Source organism: Lepeophtheirus salmonis, chromosome 8 (genome assembly GCF_016086655.4).
Source record: "Lepeophtheirus salmonis chromosome 8, UVic_Lsal_1.4, whole genome shotgun sequence".
In the NCBI taxonomy this organism is placed as follows: Eukaryota; Metazoa; Arthropoda; class Copepoda; order Siphonostomatoida; family Caligidae; genus Lepeophtheirus; species Lepeophtheirus salmonis.
Genome location: NC_052138.2, coordinates 29,254,729 through 29,270,217, shown reverse-complemented (window position 1 = coordinate 29,270,217; position 15,489 = coordinate 29,254,729). Strand labels below are relative to the sequence as shown.

At 32.0% G+C, this 15,489-nt stretch overlaps 3 protein-coding genes across 5 annotated transcripts; 2 read left to right on the top strand and 1 right to left on the bottom strand.

The window, feature by feature from the left end:
- Nucleotides 1-138: 138 nt before the first annotated feature.
- On the top strand, nucleotides 139-1,235 carry LOC121122503 (thioredoxin domain-containing protein 15). The gene has a single exon (XM_040717519.2). The coding sequence runs from the start codon at nucleotides 271-273 to the stop codon at nucleotides 1,003-1,005; it is 735 nt and encodes a 244-aa protein (XP_040573453.1). The 5' UTR covers nucleotides 139-270; the 3' UTR covers nucleotides 1,006-1,235.
- CstF64 (cleavage stimulation factor subunit 2 CstF64) lies at nucleotides 1,069-3,526 on the bottom strand. Its single transcript, XM_040717518.2, has one exon. The coding sequence runs from the start codon at nucleotides 3,113-3,115 to the stop codon at nucleotides 2,123-2,125; it is 993 nt and encodes a 330-aa protein (XP_040573452.1). The 5' UTR covers nucleotides 3,116-3,526; the 3' UTR covers nucleotides 1,069-2,122.
- A 3,901-nt stretch (nucleotides 3,527-7,427) lies between these two features.
- Nucleotides 7,428-14,568, top strand: LOC121123062 (UDP-glucuronosyltransferase 1-2). Of its 3 annotated transcripts, XM_040718145.2 has the most exons (5): nucleotides 7,428-7,626; nucleotides 8,122-8,335; nucleotides 12,942-13,470; nucleotides 13,531-13,967; nucleotides 14,026-14,568. In XM_040718145.2, the coding sequence occupies exons 3-5, from the start codon at nucleotides 12,979-12,981 to the stop codon at nucleotides 14,279-14,281; spliced, it is 1,185 nt and encodes a 394-aa protein (XP_040574079.1). In that variant the 5' UTR covers nucleotides 7,428-7,626; nucleotides 8,122-8,335; nucleotides 12,942-12,978; the 3' UTR covers nucleotides 14,282-14,568. The 3 variants fall into 3 exon arrangements, with proteins under 3 accessions (XP_040574079.1, XP_040574078.1, XP_040574077.1); XM_040718144.2 differs by lacking the exons at nucleotides 7,428-7,626; nucleotides 8,122-8,335 and adding an exon at nucleotides 11,090-11,215; XM_040718143.2 differs by lacking the exons at nucleotides 7,428-7,626; nucleotides 8,122-8,335 and adding an exon at nucleotides 12,286-12,752.
- Nucleotides 14,569-15,489: the final 921 nt, after the last annotated feature.

Genomic DNA, 15,489 nt, shown 5'->3' with positions numbered 1-15,489 from the left:
AAGAAAGGTAATCAACAGATTGAGGGTTGATACTTGATAGAATCGGGTATACATGGGATCATGGATTGCTGCATTGGGATGTAATATAAATGGTAGATGGAGCCACGTGAGTGTATGTTGACACTGAATTATATTATTAATATAAAAATAAAAGAAGGTGCTAGAGAGCAGCTTAGAGCCTGGAGCCAGCTTTGAGAATAGAGAGACGAGCTGATCTGTCGATGTTTGATTCATGTTTCATTTTTTTGATGGAAGAGTAATGTCTTAAAAATGTTGAGGGAGCTTCTATTTGTGACCAACATCCTATTCGTCTATGGAGTTGAGAACGGAGTTTGTCCCTGGGGATTGGAGGCCGTTCTACCCAAATCCAATTCATCCAAGACCGCCAAAAAGATAGCCAATTGTCGATGGAAGGAGTGGGATGAAGTGCATTTATCCGTTCAGATGTTGGATGGCACTTTCTTCGAGTCTGTTAATAATGTGACAACACCGCACAATCGTTCTGAGCCGGGATTATGCGCCGTAGTTCTTTTCTATTCCCCAACGTGCCCCTTTTCCATTCAAGCAGCCCCTTATTTTAACGCCCTTCCAATGGTGTTTCCCCAGATATCCTTCTATGCTATTGATGGATCCTCCTCGAATGCAGCTAATCTTCTCTATCAGTTTGTTATACCTGCACTCCCATCCATAATTGTCTTTCACAAAAATTGGCCTTTTTACTATTATAACCACACGGAGTATAGCATTGAGTCCTTCACCAAATTCATTGCTTTTGCTACTAAACTTCCTCCTCTGTATCCCATTTCCTCAGCAGAGGTAAAAAATGAGGGACCTGTGCCCACTCAACTCGCGATTAAACCGGACTATTGTTTACTACTGGCCTGGACATTTACTTTAACAGTACTTACCGTATACGCAGGGAAGTCATCATCCTGTCAGAAATTAATGGACTCAATCAAGAATATTTGGAGAGAAGTGGAGATACAACATCAGCACGTGGACTGAGAGCTTTTAATTGACTTCAATAATATCCGTGAATCTATAGGAGTTCTGTGTTCTATATTTACAAAAAAAAAAAAAAAAAAATTATTTATGTCCTTATGATACTTTGTATGTTTCGATAGTCAAAAATTTTATTTCACCTACGTTAAGATTGAAAGGTTAGACTCTTTAAATGTATTAAATCATTTCATTTATTAATTCAATATATACATATATTTTGTTACTCGAACTCATGTGACGTTTTGGGGCACTCTCTTTGGTACTTTATGACTGCTTTAGTACGGAGATACATATATTAAACTTTGAAACAGCACTGTAATCAGAACTGGATCAAAGGAGGGGTATTCAAAATTTTATGGGGACCCAGGACAATGACAAAGGGTTTATTTGCTGATTGATAAGCTTGTGATAATAAATTTTGAAGATTTATTCTTGAATTTTTAATTGCTTTTTTTTCTATATAAAGCCCAAAGTTTGAAATTGTTATTATTATTTTTTTAGATGAGGCAATTTATTTACCAATAATTTAGAATGTCGTTAAAATTCTGCAGTTTTTGTAAAGCGTAACTTGAATTATGTATATACATATTTAATTTGGGTTGAAGGTATTATCATTGTTTAGGGAGGGCACAGCCCCTATAGTTACGGTACTGCTAATAAATAAATTCGTAGTTACAAATAGATTACACTAAAAACTTAAATCGTTCAACGCTCTTGATACTTTGTACAGATATAACACCTAAAATAACGTTTCCTGAAATAGTAAATGAATATCATTTCTGTGTTGTACCCCATAGTGAGTAAATCTATAAAAACAACCCAACAACTTGCTTCCACCTTTCCTTACCTAAAATACATTTGGTTAAGAAACATTTAACGTATAAATCGTAATTTACTTGCTACTTTTAAAATGATTAAATTAGTGGGCGCATGTCATACATATTCATAATTTGTATCTGGTCATCAAGTAGTCGTAACTCATAAAATACTACTGCTACTACAATAAAAAACAAAAACGAAGTTTGACATCAATAAATTGTACTGTTTCAATCTAGAGAATACATAGAATTACGAATTGTGACAACTATAAACATAAAAGTGAACAAGATAGAGATGAGTATTAAGAATTCATTTGATTCTTTAACTCCATAATACTTTGACGTTGTTCTGCTGGTAAAAGGGCGATTTGTTGGTCAGTTAATTGAAGAACTTGCATGATAAGCTGTGCCTTCTCAGGATCATTTTCATTAGGACTTTGAAACGCTGGAGGTCTCTTATCCATATTTCCAAATGGAGAAGGTGTACTATGAGGACGACGGTCCCTCTCCCGACTTCGGTCTCTATCCCGAACACGTTCTCTGTCCCTGGGCCTATCGTGATCCCTAGGTCTTTCATGATCTCTTTGGCGATGGTGAGAACTACGATGAGGTCTGGGATCTCTGAACTCTCTTTCCCTATTATCTCTTTCTGCATTTGGAGGAGGGAAGAAAGAGGAACGCGTTGATGGGGTTTGAAACTGAGGAGGCTTAGGAGGAGTAGGATGAAGGACTGTGGTAGCCATTTCAGGATCAATTGCTCTCATGACTACTGTAATTTGTAGGAGTGCATAGGCAAGTTGTGGATTTTGTTGTAGAATGCGCTTGGCCTGATCCGGATTATGAAGGACACAGGTTCTCATTTCTTTGATGATGGAATACATGTGTTCGGGGGGAAGAGAGGAAACAAGGTTGGCAATAGTCTCCGGTGCTCTGTCTGGGTGAACAGGGTCCCCATAGGGAGATTCCACAATTTCTTCTGCTTCTCCTTTGGCCATCTCAAGGCGATTCTTTTCCGTGCAAGCATTATCCACTCGAAGAGTTCTCCCTTCGATCTCGTATCCATTCAAGTTTCTCATAGCACTCAGGGCCATATCCGCATCCTTATACTCACAAAATCCGTAGCCCTTGGGCTTCCCATTCTCACGATCATAGACTAATTTGAAGGATGTGACGGGGCCCACTTCGCTGAAGATGTCTTTTAACTTCTCTTCCGTTGCTTCATAAGGGATGTTTCCTACAAACACGGAGCGTGCTGATTTGTCGATCTCAGCCGGTATTTCCACTGTGGTTGCCATCTTCGCTCCTCCAACTCCACTCACAACTACTACTAATAACTAGTAAGTAAAGTTACCAATAAAAATAATAATTCAATCAATTCAACCCAATGCAGACTATAAATGAATGCTATCGCCTGTCAGACAGTATCTGACTCAGAGGATCTCAATACAATAACATCAATAACTCGATCCGATGTTTATTTTGTTGTCAGCTGTCGATCTTCTACTTAGCTAGCCTAGCAGCTGCAGGCCAACCCTTTAAATAAATTTTTATAGTCTTGGGATCTAATAATTAATAATCTTTATTATATCCCAGGCTCGGCTAAACTTTTCTTTTGTTATAGAATCGTTGAACGAATCAATTAGTTCTAATCACCAACCTATATAATAATTAATATCTGTCTATCAGCTGTTGACTACTAAATAAATACTACTACTACCACTACTTGTTTTTTTTATTACATAGATATAACCAAGGAAATCTATAGTTAGCTATAGTCTATAGCTAACTAATATATCAAATAACTTATAATTAGCTCATATGGCACACACTTAGTCATTTATTTAATTTTGAAAAGATCCCCGATTTAGTAATATTCCAATATTTCCAACCAGCAATTTAGCTACTAGGAAGAGGATTCCAGAGTCAATAAGTTTGGAAATTGCAACGATATTCAAATATTCCCTTAAAATCTATATAAGTTAAGAAGCACAATTGAAAATATTAGTAGCAGATGAAGCGTTGAACAATTTTTTTATTAAATCTCGGGTCTTCAAAATTCTACTTAGGAAGTTGTTCATGTAGCAAATTGACAAAGAGGCACATTCGAAGGGTTAAGAAGTCCTTCTCTATTAATCAACTATATTGAAATGTTTTATCAGCTTCTTCTTCGGCGGTAGCTTGAATATTATTGACGTCGAAGGAACTCTCTTTGATTAAAAGATTCTTGGAGCTGGAACAAGAATTTTTTTTAGAGACCGAGCTTGCAATGACCCACCGATGCAATAAAGAGTAGCGTTGAGATCGGTATCTTCATGGGTAAACCCAATTTCGGTGTTACAGATATTAAATACCAAATCTATGTCTCCTTCACATTTTAACTCAAGGTTGTCTTAAAATATTCCGGACAACTCGGTTATTGGAACTTTGGAATATTTTGAAAGTGCTCTAAAGCAAAGTGATTTTTCTTCTTGAAGAAGTTGTCTAATTGAGAGGAAATAGTTTTTTTGACTTTTTCTTCCAAGTTATTGAATGCATTTTTAATAAAAATGTCTTCTTTTTCTAGTTCTATGCTTTTTAAAAGAGACAAAATGTTTGGAATTTGCAAAGTCTCTGTAAGTATTACATTTTTCTGAACTAAGTGCTTAAAACGATGAATAGGTACAATGGAATCTTGGAGAAAAGCTTTCAAGCTCAGATTTTATTTTTATAATGATTCCTCTTTCAATCACAGGGAGTCCATTTTCACCCTCACAAAATTGGAGAATACCTATATTTTTGGGTTTGATTTGAAGAATTTTGAAATCCGTTGGGTTGAGAAATGTTCCCTTCTGAAATTATGGAAAAGAAACCGTGACTTTCAACTATACCGTTCTTGAATCCATAAGTGATTCTAAACAAAAAAACAGAGATGAAAACCTTTCAATGAGGAGCTGACAGTTTCAAATGGAAGGATTTTTTCAGCTTTGAAAAAGCTTTAGACGCTGAATATATCCTTTTTTTTTCTTTCTCAAAGAGAGAAGCAGAAGTGGCCGTAGATGATCTTCTTGATGTTGAAGGAGTGGATAGATAACTGGGTAAGTTGGGCTATATGCAAGGAACAGCATCTTTGTTTAAGAGAGGCTTCGACTCTTTCCCATCTGGGATTTTCTTTAGTTAATCTTTCTACTGGGATTCCTATCCTTTGACTCATAAGAGAAATCATCGGGGGGAAAATGAAGCGAACATACAACTATAACCTTTTTTAATCTTCTCGATAATCCTAATGGCATGAATCCACTTTTGTCTTCGAGTGGGATTAGCCAGGAGCTGGAGGGTTAAAACGTGAGGCGGGATTTTTTTCTCCGGTTGACACGCAACACAACCAGGTACAACACAGGTGTTTGGCATGGTTAATAAATCACCTTAATGATTAACTAAAGTTTATTTCAAAGAATTCATATTGATGCCGCTCGAATTTAAATAGAACTCACATTCTAGTCAACTTTTGAAGAGAAGAAGAAGGAATATTTCCTCTACTCGTACTACACTGGAAGGGTAGAGGAAAAAAGGAAAAATAGTGACTATTCCAGTTATATCGCCTTCCTTGATAACAAATTCCTTCCTTTGCAGACAAACCTATCAAGAAAAGAGAGGCAGATTATCTTAAATATCTAGAATAATCTGCCACTTGTTTTCCAATTACAAAAGGGACTCACAAGTAATAAAGAAATCAATAATCAGGGGTGAGGCTTAAAGTGTCCATGTTTTATAATTATTTAACCTAGACACTTTAGCCATTTCCATTTCTACATTAAATGCATCAAGGACAATTATCAATCAAATAGTTTTCTTAGAGTACAAGACGAAGCAGAGTTGACTTAAGGAGAAAAGGACTCAAGAACTTCAAATAAGGAACAGTGGATGGAGGATGAGAACTATCCATGTTATTCATTGGATCTTTCAGTCGATTATTCTATCGTTTTTTGGAACTCTATAGATATTTTATGTAGAAATATACGACGATTTCGTAAAAGATATGGAAGAATTTATAAATTCTTGAGCATAGAGGCAATGATTCACGAGGTCAGAAGTCACTAACATAGACCTTGATGTGAAGCACATTTCCATAATGCAGGATTCTTCCATTAAATAAGATTATATCCACCAAGTGAGTCACAAAGACTAGGCGGTGAGATTCCTTTAACATGAAGTTGAAGAGAGGATCATATGACGTATTGGATATCCAAATGGAAAAAATATGAATTCCTAGGAACGAAAAGTATTGGTGGATGCGGATGAATATTTCCGAATCCTTCGTAGGAAAGATCAATCTAAATCCCTACGAATTAAATATATTTCCACGCATTTGACAACTTTTTTATCCTCCTTTGGCTTCTAGTATTTATCTATAATTATTAATTAACCCTTAACAGTTGTGAGTAAGAGTAACACTGAAATTGGTCCATTGTGTTGGGCGGTCTAAACTGAATGAGTAAATTGGCAGAGGTCTGGACCGATACAAATTAGAAAAAGAAAGCAAGTGACGACACAAACCTTTTTTAAATTAATATATATCAAGGTTAATAGAAATATAAGGTTACTCCATCATGTAATCGAGCTTGCTAGAATTTTTAATCTAATGTATTGTACCGACTGCTTGGCAAGACAGGGAAATTTTGACAAAACAGACAACCACTCATAATCTATGACGTCACTAAACCTAGAATTTTCAATTTAATGTATCAGACTAACTGCTGGCAAGAAAAACAGATTTTGATAAAACACGCAACCATTCATCTACTATGACGTCAATATCAAAAGCGTGGTGGAAGTCCAACATCAGTCGTACATGGGTACATATGACTTATGGTATAAACTTGTATTTCTATTAACCTTGATATATATGAACTAGGCCTAGTTCATATATATAGGATGTACCCGTATTATAGATTTTAATATGATGTATCCGTTTTATATAAGACACCCTTGCTAATCTGCGTAACATACAACTATGATATTGATTTTATGAAAAAATGGAAATGGAAAAGATATCAAGGAATAAATGAATATGATATATTACTTATTATTTTAATGTTGAAACATATCAAAAATGATACACACAAACAATTGGATAAATGAAGTGACACATTTTTAAATTAGAAGTGTTTTTCATATGCTTCGATCGATTTTCATTAATTAAAGACTGAAATACTTCCATGTTCTCTAAGAATTAGTACAAAAATAGTTTATCCGCAACAGGATATGCTTGAATTTCAATTTCTACAGCAATGATGGCAGATTGAAACTTTATCTGAAGAAGAAAACCAAGCTAAGCATCAAAAGAGAAGAGTCGACTCCTTCCTTGGGTGAGGAATCTTGTCCAATATGAATAGTCCATCATGTCTAATGATATTATAATTAATAACGGTTAATTAAGTGATTAGTACTCCTTCCATTGGAACCGTGTCGTGTTTGTTTATTTTTCTTTTCTCTTATTATATTGGTGATAGATATTATATCAGTTTAAAAGAAGCTGAAAAAAAATGGCAAGATTCTTTTAAACTGATATAATAACTATCACCAATATACTATATATTACGATAAAAGAAAACTTGAAAAAAACACGACAGGGGTTATAATGGAAGAAGTGCTAATCACTGTGCTCTGTTATCAATTATAATATCATTAGACATGGTAGATTATTTGTATTCGTCAAGACTCTTGGATTGACGGACAAGCATTTGCATAATATTAGGCAAAAGCAGCAATTTCCACTTTCTTATGATCCAGGATGTGGCACGACAAACAACTGAGAGGATTCGCCGAGGTAGTCAAATTTAAAGTCATTGGAGAGTGCGAAGAAAACAGTAAAGCTTAGTACAGTTGGAGCAATCTAAAACTGCAAAATAACGATCGTCTTTGTCTCTTCATAAACCTTCTTTCTTGTCCAAAGAGAACGAAACAGGCTGCATTGTGTTAAGGGACTAGAATTCATTTATCATCTAGAAAAATACACATAAAAATTCGTTGAAAAAGCCTATAACTTATAAGTCACTTGTTATGGTTCTCATAACTTGGCTTCATACATTGAAAGTATGAATTCACAGTCCTAGATAAAAAACTTTAAAGATTCTAAGGCACTGATCGCAATATATTACTATATATTGGTGATAGCTATTATGTCAGTTTAAAAGAATCTTGATATTTTTCCACTGACACACACTTTTCCTTTTTTTCTGCCATTTTCTCCTTGACATTTTTTGCTAAAGTCATAACTCATTATGAATTTATGATAATTCATTTCTTTGCTATTTCTAAATAGGGCATTCCTGTCTCTGCGGGCCGGTTGTTTAATTTTAAAATCTTTTTTTTTATGGTCCACGTCTTGAGACCCCAGATCACAACAGGACCTAGTCACGTGATTAAACTTTTATCATTGGTTCATTTTTTTGGACCGACCGTCTTCCGACCGATAATGGAACGACCCAGCACTAGTCATCAAAAAAGTTGTCAGCTAATGTCAACCAAATAGCGTTGTAAGTTTCTTATAGTCACCTTTGCTAATTATATATATAATAAACACCTGTACAATTTCTCTAACAGCGAACTCTAGCTGTATTTCTTTTTGTGGGAGAAAAATTATGCATTTAATATACTTTTGTTGTAGACTTCTACTGTATCCAGTATATAGTAATTTATTATTACAATTTTTATATTAATATTATTAAACATAATTATATTGTTTTAACGTCATTTCATAAAATCCTGTGTTTCAAGTTAGATAAATTCCATAATAATGTAGCTACAAATATACATTCAAAACCAGGGCCAAATTAAGAAGCAATTTTAGCAGCTTCATTAAAAAAAAGATGGGGAAGCCTGAAAATGTTTAACCTTCCAAAGTTAATAGAAATATTTCTATTTACCTTGGGTGCTTCTAGCCCAAGACATGGAAGAAAAATTGTAATTTTTGTATTTATTTAGTAAACTGCACGTAGTTTTATTTTAATCAAACTGCGTGCCATTTAATAAAATAAATAAATGTCTTTGTAAACTACCAAGTTCTATAAATATATATATATTTGTTCATTAATACTAAAGAAAATCGTGAACTCTTGAATGCCAAAATGGGACCAAAAATAAAATAACTTTTTGGGGGCTCAAAGTTGATATTTTTACTAGATTACTAATAAATCTTGAAACTCCACGGATAAAATAAAGGTGGGTTCACTGAAGTGAATTATGCACTCATTTAGCACGCATGATATCTCCCTTTTTTATTATTACTGCACTTTTTTTTTTTTTTTTTTGAAAATTAAAAAGTTACTACATAAGGATAATAATAAGGAAGAATAAATGCGTGCTAAATTATGCGTAAGCAATTCAATGAACCCACATTAAGGCGTATCATTTACATTAAATACTACTTGATACAAATGATGAAGACTGATATTTGAATTTTGATAGATAGAAGGTTTGTCCTTCTATTTGTTGGTCCTATTTTGGCATCTAATAGTTATCTACTTTCTTTCAAATTAATAAAAGAAGGGTTTTCATTGTTACAAAAATTGGTTGTTTAGTCCCCCTTTATGGCCGATATCAGCAATGCTCACATCACGTAAAAATGCTCAGGACTGTTTATTTATCGATTAATAATTACTATAAGAATGAAAAACGAGAAATCCAAGCAGGAAGCAAAGTATTCAAGTGTCAGGTATTGTTGAACTTAGCAATAGCTCAATAAAATAATTTATTGTGTCTTATCATGTCAAGGAAGTAAATACGTTTGCTTCTTATCCCTTTCTAAACGCAATCCAGAGCAGGCTGAATTGTGACGAAAAACTATCAATACGAAAAATCAAAATGGTTATGACTGATATCCTGGAACTTATCCGATTTTAATGAAGAGGGTAATAATCAATATTATCCAAATTACGTTACTTCTAATTCTATATTCTCAACTTCTCACAAAAAAAACAACAACAATAGCACAGAAATAGATTTACAACGTTGTGAACGCACTCAAAACAGAGGTCAAGATCCTCTTCTTGAGGTAAATCTAGAGGGTTGCTATATAAATGACATTACGCATTTAACTGTTATTTCAAGGTGTTCTCCTTGTGTCCGAACTTCTTGAACATTATAAAGATTATTAGCTGCAATGACAACACAGTCTTTCCTTCTTGTGGAATATCTCAGATCATACCCTGTCCAAGTTATGAGAGAAAATTCACATTAAGGACTGTTATTTTTAATTATATATAAAGATTAATATATATTTAATATTATTTAAATATTAAACACTTCCTATAAGCTAGTGTTTACAATTTGAGATCCTGTGAGCTGTTTCAAATTGTTTGTATAAAGGACGTTCTAATGACAATTCTTGCACATCAAACAAGCTCATTGTTATTAACAAAGTCTACTGTATTAATGTCATATTTTATTAAAAGTGAAGCTATACATCGCAAAAAAATTATGCTTCCTATAAAATAACTTCCTTGAAGATTCATGAGGAAAGAGCTATTCAAAGATGGATTCTTTTAAAATATTGAATTAACTAGAAAATTTCATACCAAGCTGATGAAATTATTATAATAATTATACAAATTAAATTTATTATTTCTGTAATTTCTCTAGTCTTTATTGAAAGATTGGTATCTACAAAAGTGCTGCAAGAATTACAGTGAGGTAAATGTTTTCCGATTTCTACTTTACAATCTAAAAATACTGTGTATCAAATGGAAAATTAAATTATTGTGAAACATTTCGGCTATAAACATAAAAATATGCAGTTTTTGCAATGCAAACTATCATATGTAATACTTAATTAGATTTGTGTGTAATACGGATTTCTCTTTTTAATGTGATTATTTTCAATGTAAGCCTAATAAATCTGAAGTAAAACTTCTTGAACATTGAAAAAATGATTAGCTGCAATGAGTTTTTGCTTTTTGTTCAAGATATTGGATCATAACCTGGCCAAGTTATGGCAGGTAATCCACTATAAAGTACTGACATTAAATATTATTGTATGCTAACAATTCCATTTAAAAAAAAATAGATTTTAAGGCATTAATTAACTTTATTTGATGGAATTTTTTCTTCCAATTTAAGTGATACCAATATTAATTATATTTATTCTACAGTGACGGAAGAATTAAAATTTTTCCGACTTGCTCTTTGTATTTAAAATTTGAGATCCTACGAATAATTGAAAATTGATTTAATAGAGGGCGTCCTAGTGACCATTCTTGTAAATCAAACAGTACGTTTTCACGTCACGTCAGCATTGTTGATGTAGGCCATTTTGGAGTCCTACACAATCAAGTTTTATAACAATGAAAGCCCTTTTTCATTGATATTAAAGGAACTAGTGAATAATTGGGTATCAAAATGGGACCAACCAATAAAAGGTTTTAAAATTTATTGTCTATCAAAAATCAGTCCCTCTATTGCCTAATTTTATTAAATATCAGACCGTCATATGTTATTACAATGTTATCTGAATTTCATATTGTAGATAAAATTTCACGATTTCACAATGGACATAATAAGACATTTTTATCTCTATTTTTTTTGTGCCAAAACGATCCAAAAAAGAAAACAATATTCTAGTCATTTTATGTATTAAAAATATCAAATTTGAGCCACCAAGATGGCGTGTCCTTCAATTATGATGTAATGTATGACGTCAATGAAAACGTTCTACACACCTAGTTGCTACGCCTATTATGAATAAGGATATCTATACAAATGGTTTTAGATTTTAAATTTAGCTTTAGGTCAATCCGATGTTTTACATGTACTTATAATCTTTGATTATCTTATATCTTAGATATATATTTGAAATAAAACAGTAGACATTAACTAAGTCAGCCGTATTAATGTCATATTTATTAAAAGAGTAGCTAAGCATTTGTAGCCATTAGAAAAGGTGCTTAAATGAAACAGAAGGATGTAATAAAATTAACAAAATAACGAATAACTAAGAAGTTATTAATAATCATTATTCTTACGTTAAATATAATATATAAAGAAATAATTTGTAAAAATATTATAAACTTATTATGTTACTATATAATATAGTCACTTTCGCATTTGTTTCATTAATTAATATTTTTAAATAACGGTTACAAATATGTTTTTAATAGGTATAAACATTTTTTGACAGAAACATGTAAAATATTTTACAAATGTACGAAAAAAAATTAAATTTCAAATTAATATGAGGACTATAAGTCTTCTATTAGATATAGAGAAATATTAATTATGATGGAATTAACAGTATTATCATTAGAATACTTGATAGAACTTGTGTTGTTAAAAGCAATCTACCTTCGTTAATATATACCAGTGGGACTATACATATATATATATAATATATTCGTTAGAATTTCTCTTTGCACAGGATACTTAAAGGTAAAAAAAATATTTACATGGTTCGAGGGTGCTACATTATACATAGACATTAATAGAATATTTAGTATTAGTAGTATTACATACAAGAACGTCGTGACTACACATTGTCCATTGACTCTTGCTAGTAGTCATTAGCTAGTCAACAAGTCATTCTTTTTGTTCTATTAATGTGAAGATGGATTTCCTTTGTTTTTTTTTATTTTTTCTTGGATCAATAATTCCGTCATCTTATTCGGATAAGTTCTTAATCATTCATCCTTTCTATGCTGGAAGTCATGTTTTGACCCTTCATTCAGTTGCAAGTAAATTGATTGAAAGAGGTCATCGTGTAACTACTATTCGCTTCCGAGATCAACACAATTTAACATTAAAATCATTGGGACCACGCCATAAGGAAATTTTACTAGCGATTAATAATACTCAAGGAAACATCCCATTTCTTACACGAGAAGAGGAAGGCGTTTTCCAAATTCCAATGGACCTTTTATGGAACGAAGGACTTTCTATATTATCAATACTGCAACTTCCTGGGTTAGATCATTAGTAGCAGTTTCTGTGTTAACTCCATTTCTTATAGCTTGGTTCATTATTTAAAAAAAAAAATATGTTATTGATATTCATAACAATAAGTTTAGAAAATACTTGTACCAACCACATCTTTGCATGATTATAATTAATTTTTATTAACCAAAGATAATTTTAGTATTGCATTTCTTAAAGGTCACCATGGAAAGTCGTCGAAGAGCATTGTGCTAAAATGTTGAACTCTGAATTAATAGAAATAGTTAAGAAGGAAAATTTTGATCTAATGGTGGTTGACTTAATTTATAATGAATGTAGCTTAGCCCTTGCTTATCATTTGAATATTCCGACTGCAGGATATTGGGCATTTTCGTTCTCTGGAGGAGAATGTGAATTCTCTTCCGTATCGACCCCTCCGTCTTATATACCAACTTTTTTGTCAAGACTATCTACAAATATGAACTTTTTTGAGAGAACCTACAACTTTTTAAATAAAGTTGTATTTGGAAGGTTATTTATAAAGTTCCATTGCTGGTTAGTTGATGGGTATATAGCTAAATATTTGAAAACTGAAAAAGAAGTGCTATCTTCAGAGGAACTTATATCGAATGTGAATGGGTTGCTTATAAATACCAATGATATTATTGACTATCCAAGGTTAAAAGCAGATACTGCAATTAATATTGGAGGAATGCAAATTCGTAAAGAGAGGCAAGAACTACCAAAGGTGTTATAAAAATTTATTTATAATTCATAGGTCAACTTATTAAAATGATTTTATTTACAGGAATTGGAAGAATGGATTGATGGTGCTCCGAATGGAGTTATTCTTTTAAGCATGGGATTTATATTTGATATGGCAATTGTTCCTGAAAAAATGATGCGAAATATATTTAATGCATTTTCTCGGCTTCCTTTCCGGTTCATTGTCAAAATTGAATCTCAAATGGACAATTTGCCAAATAATATTTATACGTCAACCTTTTTGCCTCAGCAAGATATATTGGACCATCCAAAAACAATAGCTTTTTTCACACACTGTGGAATGCATGGAGTCCTTGAAGCAATTTACTTTGGAGTTCCAATGATTGGCATGCCAATATTCATTGACCAAGGTGATGTGGCAACTCGATTACAAGAGAAAAAAATAGCTTTAATTTTGTCCAAATTCGCAACTGAAGAGGAGATTTATAATGGTATTATAGAAGTGACTAGTAATCAAAGGTATGAGTGAGCCTAATCAATGTATAGTATAATTAACTAACAAAATCTATCTTTTCAGCTTTACAGACAATGTTAGAAAACTGTCAACTCTATTTAAAATGCAAAGAAATCATCCAATAGATGATGCAGTCTGGTTTTTAGAATATTTATCACTAACAAAGGGTGCAAAGCATATGCTCATGAGCGGAAGGCACCTCAACATATTCCAGTATTTTTCACTAGATGTTATTCTATTTATTCTTGTTATTTTGTGTGCTCTATTCTTTGCAACAAAAAGGTTTTTCCGTAGAAAGCAAAAAACAAAAACGGATTAAACTTATCAAATGGAATAAAAAAACTCATATTTGATGTGCAATTAAAATTTTATAAATAATTTATCTAGCTTTTTATATTACATGGTTATAGAAAAATTAATTATTTCATTATGTATTTAAGTATTGTGAACAATGATATATTTTACTCATATATAATATCAATTCATCCAATATAATTTAAAAGTGTATTTGTTATTTTACTTCAAAAAGAGGTTAAATGAGATCAAATTCAAAATATAATAATTTTATCAACGGTCTAAGGAACATTTGCCGTGTGGCAAACTTGACATGGAGAAAATTCGTCTTATTTTATTTAATGTAAATAAATATAATACAAATCTTGGTGAGAATATTTTATAAAAGAGTTGAAAGCTCAGACCTGGATTATATATTTATATTTTTTTGAATATCATCGCACGGGATTTATGAAAATTATTTCTTAAAAGTATCTAAAAAATACTATCAGAACAAGTCTCTATGTAATATATGTAGATATATGCATTATACATATATTTAAATTAAATAAATAATACTTTAAAAATAATTTTTCAATGTATGTGAGAGCTTTTGAATGAACAATATTTTTTTGGGGAGTATTAGAAACTCAGCAGTAAAACGATCTCAGATAAACCAATATGATTATTATTATTTTCCAAGTAACATTCGACAAATCATATTTAAATAACAGATGAAGTAGAAAGTCAATTTTGTGGCTTTATAAGAAGCTTCAGGGCAGCCCCTGAGGTAAATGCATGATCACTGATCATGCATTGATCATATGATATTAGCATATCAGGATATGTTAATATCCTCAAAATTCCAAAATACACACAATAGACTTATTAGTTATCCTATATAATTAAAATAATTTATGAGTGTATGTGTGATATATGTCCCGCTTAGAAAAATAATGATAAAAACGGAGACAAATTCAGATTTTAGATTTAAAATAAAAGTTGTTAAGAATTTTGATTTACGTACGTAAGGCTATGTTTAATTCTGATCAGGGCAAGTTTAATTTTTTGCAAATAAGTTGATTTTTTTATATTAAATAAAACAACATCGATTTCCCGTGTCTCGTAGTTTTTTAATGTATGGGTTGTCGATTCGAAAATGCATCAAAAAAACGAATTTGTTGTACTAACAGAAAGTATATTAAATACGAATTAAAAAAGATAATTAGGAAGAGGATGAGCAAGTTAATCTTA